A 20869-nucleotide genomic window follows, 5' to 3' on the forward strand; every position below is an offset into this window, starting at 1 on the left:
GCGAACCCTTGACTGTTTGAAAAGAGTTTGGACCTAATAGGGCAATTGAGCAAATTAGGTAAAAATAATTAAAACACATGGGACCTTCCATTTGCAAGCCTTAGGGTCACCCTTGGTCGGTCAAGGGGATGTGCCCGTGTCACCATGGTGTTCGTGTCTCAGTCCTGAGAGTTTCGATATTTTATGGTGCACGTTTGAGTAACATTTTGAGAAAATATGCAGGGTTCAGGATTTTGCTGAAACTAGGAAAAATACATGAGATGATGAAAAATAATAGATAAAATAGGGAATTGCAAAGTGTGGGACCGGCCACGTCTAGGGAATGGTCGGCCGGCTGACAAGCACGGTCCCACACACTTTTCCCAGTTTTATGTAATTTTATGTATTTTCTCTGAATTGAGAGAAATTCCATGAAACTGGAGAGTTTTATGAAATTAGGGAACTTCCATGAGATGAGGGAAATAAAATAATAATAAAATAGGAAATGATGGAGTGTGGGATCGGCAATGGCCAAGGCATGGCCGGCCGGCCAACGGGCACGGTCCCGGGCACTCTTCCTAATTTTATGTAATTTTCATGATTTTAGGGAATTTTCATGAAATCAAAGAGATTTGTTGAAACCAAAGTGTTTTGTTGAATCAGGGAGTTTTCATGGAATGCGAAAAATAAAACAAATAATAATATAAAATAAGGGGCGTGTGGGACCGGCTAGGGCATGACCGACCAGCTAGGGCCCGGTCCCACGAGTTTTCTTAATTTTATAATATTTTTCATGGGTTTAGGGGAAATTCATGAAATCAGGGAATTTTCATGGTTTTAGGGAAAATTCATGAAATCAGAGAATTTTCATGGATTGAGGGAAATAATAAAATAATGGGGAACCGTGAGGTGTGGGACCGGACACGGCTAGGACATGGCCGGACGGCTGGTACTCGGTCCCGTGACACCTTTCCCTAATTTTATTATTTTCTTTGACGTAAAGAAATATCATGAGATTAGAGAATTTCCTTGAAACGAAGGAGTTTGCTCGAATAAGAGAATTTTCATGAGATCAGGGAAAAATAATAAAATATGATAAAAATATAAAATTGGGCATGGGACTGGTCACGTCATGACCGGCCGGATGGTGATCCCAGTCCCCCGATGCCTTTGCTAATATTTTATTATTATTATTATTATTTTTCCTTCCTATTTTGCATAGGTTCATCGTTCATTCGTATTTTTGAAATGCTCGTTTGCGCATTCAAATGCTGATCTGTGCATTATTGCTAAGTACACTTGCACCATTTTAGTCAGGGCTTATTGGATGCTCAGATGCCTGCACGTTGAATATTTATTACTAACCCATGGAATTCTGCTGGGAAAACCATAAATTGAAGTAACGAAACATTCGAAGAATCATAGAATATAGTTGAATATTCGGCTACGATTAGAGATAATTAATTGATGGCTCTATACTAGCAGGGCTTCATATCTAGGAGCATTAATTATCTGAGAGTTGAGCAATATGAACTTGCTGGAGTGTCATATTTCTCCTATATAGTCATGGAAAACCAGGTTGCTCCTCTAATGGAGAAGGCGCAGGCATAGGGATTGTAATAATAACCTTTACCGGAGACCGGATCATCTACGCATTTAGGTTAGAATTCGAACAATGTACCAATAACATCACATAATATGAGGCTATCATACATGGTTTACGCTTGGCGCGGGATCTAGCATTATCAGATGTTCAGTTGACAAGTGACTCACAGTTGGTCATTAGATAAACCGAACTCAAATACCAAACCTTGGACCCGGTGCTATCTTCGTACTTAAAGCTATCTCAGAAACATGCGTCCAAAATCATCAACCTATCATTCATGCATGTATGTCGAAAAGACAACAAACACACAGATGCCTTAGCATTCATATCATCTATGATAAAAGACAGAAATACCACCGCCGTGCAAATTAGAAGGATATACGAACCTTCAATAGAAGGACCCATCTCAGGCGCTGATGAAGCTTTGGATGTTCAAACTCGGTCCATGAGAGAAGCAGATAAAGGAGAAACATACGAAGAAATAAAAGAATCATATGACGAAGCTGAAGAGTCTGACAAAGACCAATCCATGACAGACGAATGCGACGAAAGCAAGCGGAAGATGACTGTAGAATTCCAATCGACCAGTACCTTGACAAAGGTACCTTACCAGCCAATGTTAAAGCAGCTCGGAAACTCGAATCAAAAGCATCAATGTACAACCTTCATGACAGAATACTGTATAGGAGGTCATTTCTCGGACCTCTAATGCGGTGCCTCTCACGAACCGAAGGAAGGAAAATACTCCATGATATACACAGCGGAGATGCCCACAACCATAGTCTAAGACAATGGAAAATAGTTTCAAGGAAAGAACATCAACATGTTGTTTGATACTTTCAACATTTAGAAGAACAAGTCCACTCCTATCTACCCTAAGAGCAATGGACAAGCGGAGGAAACCAACAAAACCATAGCGATGAACTTAAAGAAAAATCTAGGAGCATACAAGAAGAGATGGTGTGAACAACTGCACAACATCCTATGAGCCTATCAAACTAAAATAAGGTCAGCTACGGGGAAAACTCAATTCTTTTTGACTTACGGAGCCGAAGCAGTCATCCCAACAGATGTAATACTTCCAACCACAAAAACGGAGGCATGAGAGAAGAATCTAACAACAGACTTGATGTTAGAGAAGCTGGATGATCTTGAAGAAATAAAAGAGGTAGCTTTGCAAAAGATGGTGAACTATCAACGAAGGCTAGCTCGAGAATACAACAAACGGGTCATCCCTCGGAACTTTGTGGCTGAGGAATACATACTACGTCAGATATCGCCATATCAAAGAAAGAAGGAGTGGGGAAAACTAGCTCCGACGTGGGACGGACCACATCATACACGACATTGCCGGAAAAAGGATCTTACTACCTAAAAACCCCCAAAGGCGAAGTACTACAGCATCCTTGGAATGCGATGTACCTAAAAAAGTACTACCCGTAAGAGAATGGTGATTACTCAGGAGAAGAAAGGAATGGGCAATAACCTACCATGTTTTATCCCTGATCTAAGGTGTTATAAACCTTACTAATCAATGAAAGAAAATTTTTGCTAAATAATTAGTTTTGATTAATACAATTGGGTTAGCATAGACACCCTCCGTCAGGATTGACGATGAGGCAAGGCAAGGCATAACTGCGAATATGTCAATCTCGAATCCTTGGGGCGACGACTCCTTTCATGAGGTATAAGAAAAAAATAAGATATCCCCTATAGAGATACCTTGTCGAAGTAAAGCAGTCTCCGCGCTGAACGCGTAGGGTTACATGAAAATTATTGCCCACGTAGGGAACCTCGCCACCATGATACCTTCTGGCCAAAGGATATCCGGGTAGGACGATGAATGTTCCACCAAAGGTAAAGCATACCGTAGCAACCTGTGATAACTTGATTTTACGATCAATTAGACACATTACGTGTAGAAAAATATACATACAATAACATAAGTGAAATGATAATTTTACCAAAATATGTCTAACATGTCTTAAAAGTTGCAGATAACAAAGGTTCAAAACCTCACAAAGCATTTCTTCAAAGAAGAGAGACATCATATCTAAACAAGATACCTCAGTCGAGGACATAAAAACATCAAAGAGTTTACTTAAACAAAGATGGATATATCAGAATCAAGGATAAGGAAGACGAGGAAAGACAAATCCGTCAGCTTCGCGTTCAGCTTCAACAAAGGCATCATTGATATAATCAATGGCCGAGTGCTCGAATTCCACCTTCATTTGGGAGGCCTGAGTCTCCAAATCAGAGGTCGATTTTCGACGAAGCTCTATCATCTGGGCACTGATCTGGTCATTAGCTTGCTGAAGAGACCCGACTTTGAACTTGACAGCAGTATCAAATTGGCGAGCTATCTCCAAAGAAGATAACTAGCCCTCAAAACGACTAACCTTAGCGTTCGCACCTACAAGTTGCTCCTAGAGACCTGCATGAATAAAGGGGATAAGTAATGGGAAACGGAAACAAGGGGCACAAAGAATTCTTCGGGAATAAAAGAACCCTAAGCTACCTCCAACATGGATAAAGGATTCTTCCAAACTATGCTGGGCTTCGGCAAGATCCACCTCAGCGGCGTCGAGATCCTCCACAAGGTATTTTAATCTCTCATTTACTAAATGTCCTAGGATACCTTGATCACAAGGATATCCCGCTAATTCCATGATTTCATCACAACCACATTAAAAGATGTATATGTGAATTCTTCCTAGAAAGCAACCTAAAGTGTAAAAGCACAATTAAGTTTAACTCCCTAAAAGCACTAAGTTCTATGGAATAAGACTAATCAAGGCAATCAAACATGTAAAAGCACTAATTCGATTTAACCAAGGATATGATTCATATGTGATTATAAAGATGTATCACTACAAGTAATAACCACACTAAGCTACTTAGAATCATAGATAAACAACTTTTTCGTATTGAAAACCCTAACATAGCTTTAAAAATGAATTCACATCTAATTGATTCCGGACTCAACCAAACAAAAAATCAAATAATATGACAATATAAACCATGAATCATAAACAATAAATTATTGAGACAAAATTAAATCATAGATGAAAATATCATATTTGAGAAATCAACTTTATCCCATAGCCAATATTATGTGTTTAGCTACTCATAGCTTTTGAGTTCATCATAATCAATAATAAAAATGAAGAAGATGAAACATAAAAATGAAAGCAAACCCTAGTAGAATCGCCGCTCTCCTCCAAAGCTCCAAGTAGAAAAAATACGTGGTATTCAAAGTTGTAGAAATCTCTCCTTTGTATCTCTTCTTAGGTTTTCAAACGGTCCAATAGATAGAAGCCCTCCAAGCCCATGTGTGAAAAAACCCACATGTGGAAGTATCCCAGTAAAAATCTCTTTGCATAGGCCTGAGCTTGTACAGTGCAATCATTACGCATCATAGCTAATCCCAGCCAAGATGGCAGTTCACTCTCACAGCTGCAGCTTCATCACCTACACCTGCATCTCACCAGCTTCATTTATCGTCCCACTGGAATAGTATTCTCTTCTCATTGTCAATGCCAAATTCAGTTCATCCTTCTAACTTCCATCACCATCAACTGCTTCACCTGAACTTCCATGCCTGCAATCACTGCTATCACTTGTATTGCATATATTCACATCTCTGCCAATTCAACCACTCTGCAAATCCGCTCAACTGCACATCCTACTTCAATTCCATTCAGTACCAAGCCTCATTGAAAACAGCAATAACAACAGCTCCAACTCTTCTTGCAATACCATTATCTCAAGCCAACAGCACAAGCAACATTCCAAATCTTCACTGCTTTCCAGTTCACCTGCACATAGATATATCCATACATTCATCACAATATTTAAATCCTTACAAGACTGTAATACCAGACCACTATCAAACCCTTGTCCGCAATTTCCCCATTCAGGCAACAACCCATATCTCACAATGCATCTTGGCCCGACTGTAGCTACACAACTATCTCTGTAACTGAATCATAACAATTAATGAAATCTCGTTCCTGCGAATTCAAGACTATCCAATCCGAACACACACAATCAACAAAGCAAGACCATATGTATCTTTTGTAGTTCCTTCATACTCTGCTCAACCATTACTTCACCCTGCAAGCACCAATTAACTCAGCTACAACTTCAATTAGCTGCTTCGGTTCAACACCAACAAACCCATTTCATTTCCATGGCAGCAACATCACAACTAGTTTGCAATTTCATCAAGACCACCATCACAAACAAAGACAACCGGTTGAAACCTCCAACTGCAGCTGTAATGCCATTTCTTCTCCTAATGCATACACATCACATTCCCTGTAGCTTCTGCACCTGAAGCTTCTTTGTCCTGTATCTGTAGCTGCACCAGTTCTCCTTCCTTACAACCACTGCTTCTATTGCAATAACCACCATTACAACTTGAACTGCACAAACTCAATAGATCCCTTCTTGAGTTCACTGTCACCACTACTTCACCACCGACATCAATTTCCCTTATGCAACAGCTGCTCAACAGACCAACATTTCTTCATCAGTAGCTGCTGCATCATTTGCACTCTTCTGCCCTTCATTCCAAGCTACAATAGCAACCTAGTATACATCTAAAACAACTTCACCAATTTCCCTTGATTTCCTCTGAGCTTGAACTTGGATTCAACAAGTTAATCACCATGTTCATCTTCTCTGCAACCAGTATCCTTCTCTTCCACTAATTTCATCTCTGATTCTCTCATTTTCTTTGAATAATAGTGCCTCCATGCCTTCTCTCAGTTTCAGGCAAAGAAGGCAACGATGAGAAAAATTACATCTAATCTGAATTTTAGGTTTGTGTAGGAGTTGGAACTGATATTGGCACCCGGTGCATTAGGACAAGGGCCATCGAAGTGATATTTGGCATGTCAGTTCCAGATTACCGACAACCCATTTACTTTCTTGCTCAACTGTCAGTTGTAGAGAACTGACAGTCACCTCCTCGCGCAACTTAGCCTGCTCCCATGTGAATTGACATTTCGTCTTTTACGCTCCAAATGAACGTTTTCTCCTTCTTTTGCTCATACTGACTCCATTGCACCTGATAAGCTCAAAAGTAAATATAAGACACAAAATCAACATGAAAAGTAGCAAATAAATCATAAAAAATAGGTAATAAATAAGGTGTTTATAACACCTATCACAAGCCTCTAGGGACCTCTGAGTTTTTCTCAGATCGCTCTCTAACAAAGATACCTTGGCGGGTACGCTCCAGCAGGGCATTCAAGTGAGTACACTTAGCCCTATAAAACTCGAAAAATGTACAACCAACGTCGATTTGTTTGCAAAGATGCAAACAACGAAGCATAAGAACAAACGGAGGTTCAAAACAATGCATAAGACAATAAGGTAAGAATCACTTACTAAGAACAACGAAAGACGAGGAAGGCAATCAGCGTAGGTATCCATGAAGGCCTCTATCTCTTGGATTCTACCCTTGCAGATTTCACCAAAGCTATGGCTAGAGAGAAGGCAGTCAGGGCCAAAGAATATATCCTTTGCCACACGATACTGAGCAGAAACTTTGAAGCAACCTCCAAAGAACCGACAAATTGGTGACGATCAACCTCAGCACAAAAGGGACCCTTTGCATCCCGCAGTATGGCTTCGAGGATGGCATCGTCATAACTCTCAAGGCTCAAGTTCTCAAGTAACTTACCCTTCCCAAGATCCGTAAGAACCCCATCAATCACCTGAGAACGAGCATGGGGCGCAAGTACTGAATACTCACCACGACGTAGAGACGACATGGTGGATGAGCTAGGAATGAAGGAGAACGCCTGAATAGAAGCACCTCTTAAGTCCATATCACTAGTAGAGGGAATATTACCCAGTACGGTCCAATATGGTGACGAAGGTGGAGGTCCAACAACTTTCTAATGGGGGAATTAGAGACAGACTGAGCACTTCCCAAATAGGAAGGCGTAGCATTGAAGGAGAAGCTATCAAGTGAAATCACAACCTTCTTCTCCGGCTGGGAGCCGGAGCTGCTTGCCCTCACCGCGGGAGTAACACCCTTTGCAAACGAAACACTCGAATGAAGTGAAGTGACATGAGAAGATGGAAGAATTTTGGAATATATCACCATAGCACTAGTAACAGCGAAGCGACAGGTTGCAAATCACCAGGAGCAGAAAACGAGGGTACCTTCGGCAGCAAAGAAGGTGTGGCAACTTGAGCACTAACTTGGCTCGCCATAAAATAACCACCATCGACCTGAAGGTTATCACCTTCCATAGAACCAGCACGAAGAGGACTAGGGGTATATTTGGAAAAATCTTCCTCAATGTCATCTAAGTGAGGACTAAGGGCAGTATCCTCGACGTCCTCCATATCCTCGTCATCTTGTTCTTCCGCAACATCCTTATAATCCTCATCGGATTCTTCAACATCAATCACATCCTTCAACTTGCCTTTTCTCTTGAAAGACTTTAGAAGAACACATGTGCCAGCTAAGGATCAGGGGAAAAATACTAAAGAACCTATGAACACAGAGGTATAGCTATAATCCTACCTCCACAGGTGTTGGCTTAGCTTATTCAATCGAAGCCTTTATTTTCCTGTTCCTGGTAGCTACGGAGTTACCAGCAGGGCCCGGAGCAGTCCCAGCAGCAGAGCCCGGAGCGGTTCCAGCAGAAGAAGCATGGGAAGGCTGCAAAGGATCTATCAGAATACTGAACAAAGGCTACAAAACAAAGATGAAAAACAAAAAACTTCTGTAGAAAATGAAGGTTACCTCATGAGAAGTAACAGGGTTGAAAACCCAAGACTGATATCCATCATACTTAGAAGGCAGAGAGAAATTTGTACGAGGGACGTTTGGATTTGCGATAGTAAAACCGTATGCCCAGGGACCCACCACATGAAGAGGAGTACGTGCCCAGCGATCATCAAGATCAAGACGGATGCAGTCAGGCTTCGACAAGAAAATATTAACAGAGTAAGGGATAACATTCAGCCCAGTCTTATCAATCTTCTCCAACAAACGAAGGCTATTGCCCTCCCTAATCTGCTTAGCAGTAACATGAATATGGAGGGGAGAAACACTCCAAGGAAGAAGGTTACTTTTCTGAATAACATCAGCATAGGTAGCATTGAAGTTGGCAGGGGTATAATCATCTTGCTTAGACCTCCCAGGAGCAAAAGGGTCATAGGACTTCAAAGTAGTCTTGCCCTTGCTACGGTACCAGCACTCACGAAGGGCGCGCCAGAAGTTACCAGTGTACTGCATCATCCCCGGACCTGAGTTTTGTTCACCGTTTCCTCCCTGGTAGACAAAAAATCATAGTAGAAAGGATGCTTCCTACTAAATAAAGGCAGGATCATACCTGCGGCCAACTGGACAACACTAATCAAGATGTTGTTCTCATCATAAGGAAAGCTTCGAATCATGGATTTAGTGAGAACGTCAGTGTCATGAACAAAAGATATGTCAAATTTATGCAGACGAAAAGACTTGGAGATCTCAGCCAAAGACAAGTTAGTATAACTATCTTTGTCACGAAGCTGCAACCTTTGGAGTTCAAAATGAGGTGGAGGGGAGGAAGATCCTCAACAGCAACTTCTTCTACCTCAGCTTCCACGGCTACCTCAGATCCATTAGGTATCTCAGTATCCTCAGGGGTGGATAGTGCATAGCATCAGGATGATCCATCCGCGGGGGAGGCTCAGTCGACGACCTAGGCATCGTATATTTACGCGCAGGTTTCTTCGGAAGTCTCATAATTCCTAGCACCAGCAGGAAGAACAGTTCCTCAACAATGGCGGACCGAAATTACAGTTGGCTCAAAAATCATATTTGGGGCAAAAACAAGCATACTTTGGGCATGGGTTTAACTAAACCAACCAAAGGAAACAATTTAATCCCATCATGGTGCGAAATGGAGGATTATTCACCACTATAGACAAAGTTGCAGACAAAGAAGGATCATGGAATATTCATGGTGAAATCACAAAATATAAAGTAACCGATGTTTTCAAATGACATAAAGAAGCATAAAGAGGAAGAAACCGATACATGCAAGAAGGAAGAAACATCGAAAACCAAAAAATCTAATCATGAAGAGCAAAAAATGGAGAGAATAAATAGTTGCAATAGCAACGCATACTAACCTGTTGATGATGAATGAGCACGAGGTTTCGAAAGACAAGAATAAAATTGGCAGTAATAGGAAAAGAAGACAAAGAAAATCTCTGAGAAAGGGAGAGAGAGCGACAGTTCGTGAGGATAATGGAAAAGTTAATGAAATTCCTTCTTTGTTCTCCTCTGATAGGCGGCTAGAGAATCCAAAAATTTGGATGTCCCGAAATTCAAGGGGAAATTATTGCATGAAAGGACATATAGGGACCACCCAACCGGTACGTGCAAAAATGGCGGCGTTACGGAAGTTTTTTCTTCCAATCTTACCAAACGGTAGAATATGAAAAAAAATGGGAAAACTGTGAATATCAATATTCTATGGAGCAGCGTCACGGTTTCAGTGGTCGCGTGCAAGATAACTGTGTAGCCCTCTCTATATAGAGGAACCTGAGTAACAGAAGACACCTTCGTAGATTTATTTTATCTTATCCAAAGAAGGGATACCTCGACCGCTAAGATGGAAAAGTAGAGCCTAGTCTAGGGGAGGCATATGGCGAAGGGACAGAGGTAGATGACATATCCAATCAGCATTAAATGTGCAAATCTCTTATATACATGCTTAATCAAAGCACGTGGAGAGAGATGAGGTGGCAGAGTCTGACTGGCAAAGGTTAGCGGTGAACAAAGGTACAATCTGTACTGAGGCTGGGAAGTTCCCGAAGGAACGTGGGTCAGCTGAGGTGGCAGAGTCCGACAGGAGAAAGCATGCGGTGAGGGAAGGTACCATTTGTAAGGAAGGTATATCAGGGAACGATGGATCCAAAGACAGTACAGATATACCTGGAGCAGAAGGGGCTATAAATACCAAGCTTCACCGACAAACAAAGGGCATTCAATATCTAGGATAAAAAGATCTAGTCTTAAGATTATACCTCTTTAATATTTAGAACTTAAGTATTTACTTAAACTTGAGTTCTCTCTATTAGTTTGGGAAGCATTTAAGATATTTGTAACCACCACAACTTAATACAAACAATCACTCATTACCCCGTGGACGTAGACAAAAGTCGAACCACGTAATCTCTTGTGTCTCATGATAATTTAGTAGCATTTACATTATATTTTTGTTCTTCGTTATTATTGTGATCTTGACTACCTTTTATTACTTAACATTATCAGTTCAACAGAGATATCAATACTGCTTAGTATCCGATCCTCTAAGTTGTAAACATTACGTAGACTATAAGAAAATTAGTATTTCTAAAAAGAGATAAGGTTGTTTGGGTTTTAATGTGGAGAGAAGATATTTAATCACAACCGTAGGTCATTGAGCAGATTCAATCTCGAGAAAATCTAACCACGGAATCATCTAGGCTCAGCGGTCGCGGCATCGGTAGTTGAAGAGGGTTAGTATGGTAATAAAAAATTGTTATTCAACGACGGTGTTTAGCCACTAAATTTTTTTTCCGTGTTTTTTATTAAATCTATGACCGTCTTGACTGGTCCACGGTCAATTGACCGCCATCGAGGGTCGGGGATGTGGGTCATAGAAACCCCATTTTCCGCTAGTTCCCCCTAAAGAAAAGATAGGTAGATGTTCAATATGAACATATTTGTTATTTCCTTTTTTAGTATGTAATACTATACATCATGATGATAAGTTTCTCCCCTTTAGTCAATGCTTTACTCTTTCCTTAGATATATACTTTTCAGCATATATATCCTTTCTCGGTGTTGTAAAGCACCGTATACTCCATATGTTTCTCCCCCTTTTTTGTCACAAAATGGCAAAAAAAAAACATAAACAAACCGAAAGGATCTTACAAGTTCATAAGAGCTCGATACAACCTACAAGAGTTAAGCACAGAGGGTTCACATACCATTTTTTGATAAGCATCACTAAAATCGAAACTACCTAAGTAATTTTTTTAGCTTCTTACCAAGGAAAGAATTACCCGAAGTAATTTTTCCTTCAATTTGATAAGTCAATACTGAGATCAGAATTAACTTAGTTACTTATCAGGATCCAATTATTCGTACATAGCCGTATCCATTTAGATAAGACAAAACTAGTTTTCTTATCAATGATCGATTAGACCTGAATAATCGTACATTGTTTTGATAAGTATAAACTAATATCAGAATTAACTTAGTTTATCTTATTAGGAATCAATTTGGACTAAATTAATTGAATCTTCTTTTGTGAAGCAAAAAAGATAAATCAGAATAAATTTAGTTTTCTTAACCAGAACCAATTGTAACAAAACAATTATACTTTATTTCATTAAGAAAAAGCAAGAAAAATGATAAACCAAACAAAACCAAATTTGTACCTTATTTTTGATATGAAAAATTAGGATTCGAACCGACCAAGTTTTCATATCAGGAAAGAGATTATCAATATAATTCTTCGCTCGGTTTCCATAACCACTCACCCCATAAATATATGACGTTTAAGCACCATTTCAATAAGAACTCTCCCTCTTGTTTTGTTCTTCCCCTGCAAGACAAAACAATAACAAAAAGAGACAACCTTTACCAGAGAAAGGTCGACAAGATCTTAGCTAAACCTGAAACTCATATGTATACTAAATAAACAATTTTTGAAACATAAATTGATAATAGTATAACCGTGACTTCACACATGAGTTTAATGAATATTATTATTTGATAAAACAACCCAATAGGTTAGATCCGAAATCTGCTAAATCAAAAAGTCAAAAAATCATAATAGGTAACCATATTATGAGATCGATACACTAGGGTTAATAAAAACTGAGAATAAATCTCATAATCCGAAAGCAAAGCAAAGAGATATTGAATCGGAACAAGCAATGCAATCGTAACTATCAAAAGAATGACACAAAGGATTAAAAAAAAAATAGTCATTCATATTTATTGATAGATTGAATAAACTTTACAGCATCGCTGATATGAATTAGCAATTGATTAGTTTATTCGTAGTTCAATCTTTGGGTCATCTCATTTAGAGATCATCTTCAATATCCTCAAATTTTAGGGATCCTCATCCACAAAATCACGACTGATTTCCCGACAAATAGTAACTTGATTGTATTCACGCACTAGAGCATTAACCTTACGATTAATATTGCGAACATATTCTCTATATATTACCAATTCCAAGTTTAATCGGTTTCCTTTGATTAGGGATAACAGTTTTTAGTATTGTTGCCTGTTCGTGATGAGTTTCAACGGCACTGACTAGTACAATTAATGCTCTGATTGAGGATTATTACATGGTAGATGAATTGTCAAAACAAACGGGTTGTATATGTCCATTCCCATAAGAATGTTGAAATGAGTTTTTTAACGAAATTTTGATTTCTCTGTCTCCTCCATTCCTCTAGAGATCTTGCTACAAATTCGTCGTCAATTTCATCCCTAATTCGATATGGCATTAGCGATTACAACCATAAATTCATCAACTTATATACCAACCCATCTACACTATGATTATTCGGGTTACCTTCATCAGTGCATAAGTTTTTATGAATGCTCTTCCAGTAACTCATACTCATTGAACCATGTTGTTGTTGTTCTTGACCCCTAGTCTGATAATACACTACCAAATATTGATACAGAGATAAATCTACCAAAGATAAAGGTTGAGTTATCTTTCAAAAAATTTGAGCGAAATCAAAAGTTCTTTTTTTTTTCCGTTACATTGCTAGTGTAGAAGTTGTTTGTTTTGACATGGGATGGGTAGAGATATACGTAGGAACAATAAATATATTTTTCAACATTACATCCAACGAATGTATTAGCGGCTCTAAGGTCACATAACGGCTATGTTTTGTCCTTTAAAATCATACATTTGTATTAGCTTTTCAAAGCACAACCTGCCCAAACCGCATAGCTGGGATAAGGGATGGGAAGTCACCATAGCGCTTGGCTTTCTTCTTCCTTTAAATGAACCTCTGCAACCATGTTGGCCCATGAAAAGTGGATGCAAGTTGCGAGTGCATGAAAACCACAGCGCTGAAATGGAAGGTCTAGATAGTCACATTATCTCCAAACATCATCACATTATCTCCAAACATCATCACAGTACTTTCTTTGATTGCAGTGTAAATAATAAAGGGGTACCAATAACAATCGGAACATGTAATGACATATTTGATAGAACCATTATCACACATGATTTGTTCTTGTTTTAAACTTAACAAAAATGGCTGCTTAGACTTTATAATTCATCAGTCGGATAGATACAACTTAGAGGTGGTAGCCTCTTTAGTACGAATACCTAGAAATACAAACATATCAGCGAGAGGCTTCAACATTTGCTTGCCAGATCTATCTAATGTTATATGTTTGCCACTAATGAACACTTCAAACATCTCCCTAAATGCACACACTCATAAAGGGGGCTTCTTTGACTGCTTTTGTATCAGCTACTCCTGCCGCTGCTCTAGAAGTAGCCCTGATGTATGTGATGCTACCTGCAACATTTGTTACTGTTAAAACTAATCCGAACCTGATGGACATAATGTCAGATAAAACTTAAAAGTATTTAAACACAAAACAGATATGTGCACTCTAACTGAACAATATTATCCCCTTTAAGTAGAGTTTGTTGTTGTTCTTGGTTAGGGGGCATTTCGAGCATAGACTTATTTGTGACAGAATCGAAGAGCACTTGTTAAAAGTCTTAATAAAATCGAACTCGATGTTTGAAAAAGCAAATGCTTAAAGCAATATGCTCTCTTAGCGAAGCGTTGAAGCGTGATTGAACTTCCTACCACAAAATCAAAAATCTGTTAAATAAACCTTAAAACTTCCATTAACAACCAGAAGAAGAAGAAGAATGCAAAGAAGTTGTAAAATAGAAGAGGACATGTTGGAGTCTCTTGACAGGTGGCTAGTTAACGCTTATAATAGTTCTTATGTTTTTTTATATAATTCTGACTTTAAACCAAAAGGAAACGTCAGTGCTTAATATTAAAGCCCAAAAGCCCTTTTCTTTTTCAAATATATTGGATCTAATACTAAACCCAAGTACTGAAGCGTTTTCTTACTGAAATGCAAAAAAAAACGAACGCACTGCAAACGTCTTTTAAAACACTGATCAAACTGATATCTTTAAGCAACTTATCGAGCTAGGGTTCTTATATCTATTTACTCGTCCATAGCAAGACTTATTTTATATCTTCTAAACTAAAGAAGAACTAGAACTTATTGAATGTGGTATCAGTTAACATAGCATGTATTTAGACTATTGATGCAATTGAGAAATCTAGCTTATTGAATCTAGCTTGACATTGCCTCCCAGTGTGCTTTGTAACTAATGTAAAGTTCAAAACCTTTGATTTTCATAGTGGACCTCTACCCTAGTTTCATTGCCTAACCTATAAAAACTAGTACTGAGAACCACAAAATTCAATAAACAACCAGCCTCACAAGTTCACAAATTGCAGATAGTACTACAAGAGCAAAATCGTAGTTAAGATCAGAATGAGTTTCTCACCTCAGCCTCATCATTGAGATCCTTCTTCTTCTGCTCGTTTGACCAGTTCCCCATCTCTTCATCACCAGCAGGTACCATAATAACTCTTTGTCCAATTGGCTCTTTCGACACTCGTTGTATTTCATATTTAGGTATACCCTATTATTAGAGAAAGAGGAAACAAAAGTAGTGGTGGTTAGTTAGTATCAAGACAAAATACACAAAGAAATATGTACATAATACCAAATCAGAAGATAGAAAACTTACTTGTCTGTTTCTCATAGCATTGACATAACACCAAGGTGGAGGCATGTTAGGATCGACTTCCGTCTCAATCCCATTATACTTATTTTGAATCAACTGATCCGGATACCAAGGTGTATATTCCTTAGGTAAACGGATCTGTAATTTATCAACTGGTTAAAAAACATCAATACCGATATTCATTAGCAAAAATTCAACATACAATCAAAGAAAAATCCATCAGAACCCTAATTACTAACATATACAAATAGATTGAGCAATTGAAACCCAAAAATTGGTTTCAATTACAAATAAGGAAGCTCAGAAGCTTAATAGTAATAATCAAACGTAATCCTAAACTAAGAAAATCTTACCATATTTGGTTGCCATTATTGGGAATACCTTCTCCTTTTTCTTCTTTCTAACTTGAAACCTGTTACAACATAAGAACCTTAAAATAATTCATGATAATATTTGACCTAATAATACCAAATCAGCACACAGATACAGGGAGATCGTTAAAGAAGACGACGAAGAAATTTGTACTCACTCTCTTGATACTCTTTTCCTCTCTCTCGTTCGCCTTTTCCCTGATGAATTGTTTTTTTTGGGCCATTTACAAAATGGTCATAGTTTTTGTAATTGGGTTACAAACTGATCATACTTTTGTAATTTGGTTACATATTAATCACACTTTGGCCGAGATAGCAGTTGCTGAAAAAAACATTGTTGATCTTCTCCAAAATACCCTCCCTTTAACTCAAACTCTTTAACTGCAGTTAATCTATTTGACTCAGCTGAGTGGGATGAGTTGCATGGACTGAGCTATTTTGCACAGGATGAACTCAATGGAACTTATCTGTAGTCTGCTGTAACTGTACAAAAGACCATTACAACTTCAGTTTGCACCATCATGCTGCAATACCCATCTCTGAAATCCATTCCTAAGCATACATCTAAAATTTCAGCTCCTCCATTTCTTCAATTCACTCAAGCAATACTTCTAAACCTTTAAACAAACCCCACAACCAAAATTATCTGAATTACTATCCTGCAGTTCAATCAAACTCCTAACCATTCGAACACCAACTCCATAGCTTCTTTATCGGCATCACTTCCACACTGCAATTTCAGTCTGCTGCAGCAACAACTTCAAAAAATTTAACAGCCATAGAGCATCAACACCATAGACTCATATATCACCAGCATGCCATCTATATCAGTTATGCAGCACAACCTCATTTTGATAGTGCACCATCAGTCTCTGCACTGCCTATATCTTCTCATCTCAAAGCCATCAATGAACATCCACCATTTCTGCGACCACAATCAACTTGAACTGCAGCTACGATCCAACATAACCATCTGCATCTCCTCTTCATGGAAACATCACCACTAGCTCATATCCATTCACCATATCACCACTGCTTCAAGCCATTCAAACAACCAACACCCAAAATCAGAGACCCCTTCTTCACTCTCAGTACCACCACCAGTTCATCCATAATCAGACTATTCATCCATTCCTTACTCATTGCAGTATCAATCAATAAAACCAGAACTTCACTCAGACCCTTCATTCATACAACCCATCAATTATCTTACCACAAACATCAATTTCTCTACCATCTTCTTCTCGTTCTGACTTCCATCATTATTTCCATATCTTTCTCAATTTCAGTAACCATCAAATAAAACTAGGGATGTACGTGGGCGGGTATAAGATGAAACCAACATCACAGACTGCGGTTTTTTTTTTTTCAAAACCAACCCCGCACCCTCGAACAACGGGCGGATTTTGTTACCCGCCCGCTGTGGGTTGGGAGGGTATGGGTTTAAACCTGCTTAGACCCGCTTTATAATTCAATACTCATCCACACACACACATGTCTTACTTAAGTTCACAGATGAAGATTAAGTGTTGAATCTGTTTATTTTTTGATTGTTGTCGATTTTTGGTGAAGATTCGAAGTTGTTGTTGTCGATTTCTGGTGAAGATTTCTGGTAATTGTCGTTCGTAGGTGAAGAAGAAGAACTGAGGAGGAAGAAGAAGAGAGTCCGAACAGAGACAAGAGTGTAGAAAGTGAATGAGGGTTATCAGTTATCCTATCTACTAGTATTAGGGTTTCATAATAGATGGCTAGGATTAGTTTTATCTAATGGTAAATAATCTGCGGGTTTTTTGGGCGGGTATAGGCGGGTAGTAGCTTAAACCAACCTCGCACCCACATACAGCGGGTTTTTTTTTCATAACCAACCCCGCACCCACAACGGGGGGGTATGGACTAAAAACCCACGGGTTTAGCGGGTACGGGCGGGTTTAGGTTTGGTGGGTGGATCTTGTGCAGCCCTAAATCAAACCCTAACTTCAGATTCTCCCTTCATGCATTGAGCACTCAATCAATCACCAATAGCAACAGAAACCCAATATTCAGTAAAATGGGTATGATACTTTAACCCTAAAACTTCAATCTGGGTTCTCACGTGTTTCCTGCACAGACACATAAAACAGTAAAATACACGATAAGATTAGTAAACACAATCATCAACGTATCAGATAACATTTTAATCCACAATTTTTCCTAATTAGGGTTTATGAAAGAAAATCTCTAAATTCGCTAAATTAGCGTTTCAAAAAATAGTTCGAAATTCACAAGATGGATTTGTGATTACCAACCTCATTATATCTGCGAACATTGAGATGCTATCTTGTAATAAAACCATCGTTTTCAACAACCTGTTACTAGTTTATAGCTCTTCAGACTTCAGAAAAACACCATTATCATTATCAAACCATAATAACGAACTATATGAACAAAACCCTCACTGTTGATGATAAAACTCACTCGATATCTCTCATTCTTCACTCAATCACCATTTTTGCAGAGCTTGGAGTATAGAAACAGAGAGGCGGCAAATAATGAAGAGGGGATGAGAACCCTAACTTTTATAGATTTTGTTTAGTGTGAATAATCTTATCCATCGAAATCGTTCTCGAGATGTAACAATAAAATGATCTATGGTAGGAGATGTATTATTGTTAGGTTAACCTGACTTTTAATGTCCGTCTAATTGATTCTCGAGATGTAGCAGTCATAGGATCAATGGTAGCAGATGTAATGTAGTTAGGTTAAGGATAGAACAGTAAATGTACCAGTCCATTTAACTCTGATTTTGAGGGGCCCACCGACTTAACCTTGATATAAACAGAAGTATGACTGCTTTGCAAATAGTTTGTAACAGTATGACTGTTTTGTAAATCGGGTCTTAATAGTGGAACTGTTTTATACATTTCCCTTGTTTTTTATGTACAGTGACTCTTTCTTAATCGATTTGGGGAAATTATTTATTCACAATCATGAAAAGATCACGAAAAGACGAAAATACCCTAATATACAGCTGTAAGAGCCCACCCGAGTCCAAACAAATATCTCTGGAAAGATTAAATGTGTGGTGGTGATTCCGCCACCTACTGGGGAAGTAAGTTGGGAGTTGCACGGATGCTGCAGTTTTTGAACCATATCCGCGTCCAGCTCGCGTCGGACACAGGACGCGCATGAGATGGTGATATGTGATGGTATTTTTCAATGATGTTGTAGTAAGATGATTCGTTCACTCAGATTTGTTGAGAATTTTTTTTAAGACTAAATAAAGAAAATAAGGAAAAATATATATACAAAATTTGTCACAGGATGAAGAGAGACCGGGACTCGGGATTTCACTACTTTTCATATTGTTGTGGTTCAGTAATTACTTCTAGACAATATAGCTCAAACAAAAGAAGTTGTGATTCTAGTTCTTTGCCAAAAATATATTTCGTAAAATATTATTTGTAAGTTAAAAGCATGACGCATCTAAAGTATTTAGAACTAAGCATGCGGCATCTAACAAAATAACAAATAATTAATAAAAATCATAAAGCAATTAAATCTATGAAAAAAGTAAATAAAAGAATTAATTCATTTAACAATCATGAAAAGTTGCTTCCTCCGTTGTTCCAGTGATGGGGTCTAGCTCCGCATGGTGAAAACATACTCAAAGGAATTTTTCATTGCTCAAAAAGGTGCTTACAAGGAGAAAATGGAGAAATAATTCAAAACCGGGTTTGTAACAATTATGTTTGTTACAAACCAGAGAACTACGACCCACAGTATGTGTCACTGATACTGTTGATCTAAGACCCACATTAAGCGTCGTTGTCATTGTTGGAAAACGACTGTCTTTGGCAGTCTGTTCTTCGTGTTCTACAACAGCAGAAAAATATTCTCTGCAACTCGTCCAATCTCCTCTTTGTAGCTCTCTATTCTCTTCCCCAACTCTCGATCCCCTTCTATGACTCTCGAGAATCCTTTTTATACCCAACAGCCTCATAAAATCTTGCTCAATCACTCCAAATATTCTCCCATTACTCGGCAGTAAACGATATATTTTTCTTTCCTTTTTTTATCTCGATCACGTATCTGCAGCTGTCAATTACGTGAAAACTATCCCTGTTTATCTTTGTCACGCTCCAACAAGTCGTTCAAGTCATTACACATCATCAGAACACGTACAAATTCTTCCAGAACCCGTGGATATCTTCTCCCTGTACGTGTTTTCCCTGTTTGCAACTCGTGGATTGCCTAGCCGATTCTAGATAATTCTGATCGAACCAAAAGCCCACAACGTGTTTGCTAGGCCATATCACAACTTCCTACCAAAAATGAGCCATTGAATCTCCCTAGAACACGTTCAAAACTTCGATCAAAAATCTGCCGGTGAAGAAGGAAATTTTCCCGCCAAAAATGAAATTTGAATTTTAGAAGAAGGACACCCCTTATCCAGTGGTCGCCCCTTATCTGTTGCTGGAGTCCGAATAACACATTCCCATGGGGTGCCTTTAGTAAATTTTCTGGGGTTTTTCCAACTTTTTTCTGGGGTGCCTTTAGTACTTTATCATGGGGTGTAAAACACCACTTTTCGAGCCAATTTCGCTGCAAGAGCTTATTTCTCTATAAATACCTACAAAGACATAAAATAACAAAATAAATACAAAATCGAGCACTAACAATACGTACAATTGAGACATATTAGACACATAAATTTGTCTATCAACACCCCCAAACTTATTATTTGCTAGTCCTCGAGGAAAACTAATATGGAAAATAAAATCCTAACTCACTAGGTGTCCCTAGTGACCGAGTTAATCTCGGGAGGGTTTACCAGAGGTGTACCCACAAAACCATTACTTCTAATTGGTCACAAGTATCCAAAGAGCTATGAGGACATACATATTCTCAACCTATCTCCAAATAACTAGAATGCCAGAGAAATTAAAGGTGTCAGCTCTGAAGATGACTGAAGAAAAGGGGAGACACATCCGCAACACAGCTAGATAAAGAGATATCCGCTACACAGCTAGATAAACATTGTAAGATGCGTCCGCTGATTTACAGCTGGATAAGATTAGGAGAGAGATAAA

General features: G+C 38.6%; 1 protein-coding gene across 1 annotated transcript; it reads right to left on the reverse strand.

Moving 5' to 3' along the window:
• Positions 1-13782: 13782 nt before the first annotated feature.
• On the reverse strand, positions 13783-16106 carry LOC113304581. The gene is made up of 5 exons (XM_026553721.1): positions 15959-16106; positions 15783-15841; positions 15433-15581; positions 15187-15324; positions 13783-14161 (listed from the first exon to the last, which is right to left on the reverse strand). Exons 2-5 carry the CDS (start codon positions 15796-15798, stop codon positions 14114-14116), a joined length of 351 nt encoding a protein of 116 aa, XP_026409506.1. The 5' UTR covers positions 15799-15841; positions 15959-16106; the 3' UTR covers positions 13783-14113.
• Between the last annotated feature and the right edge of the window lie 4763 nt (positions 16107-20869).

The sequence above is a fragment of the Papaver somniferum genome, chromosome 8, assembly GCF_003573695.1.
Source record: "Papaver somniferum cultivar HN1 chromosome 8, ASM357369v1, whole genome shotgun sequence".
NCBI classification, from domain to species: domain Eukaryota; kingdom Viridiplantae; phylum Streptophyta; class Magnoliopsida; order Ranunculales; family Papaveraceae; genus Papaver; species Papaver somniferum.

Bases quoted from the DNA above. Each gene is read 5' to 3' on its own strand.
- LOC113304581 (XM_026553721.1), bottom strand. The intron at 15,325-15,432 runs GTAAGTTTTCTA...CTCTAATAATAG, and splicing joins ATGCTATGAGAAACAGACAA to GGTATACCTAAATATGAAAT. The intron at 14,162-15,186 runs GTGAGAAACTCA...CAAATGTTGCAG, and splicing joins ATCTCAATGATGAGGCTGAG to GTAGCATCACATACATCAGG.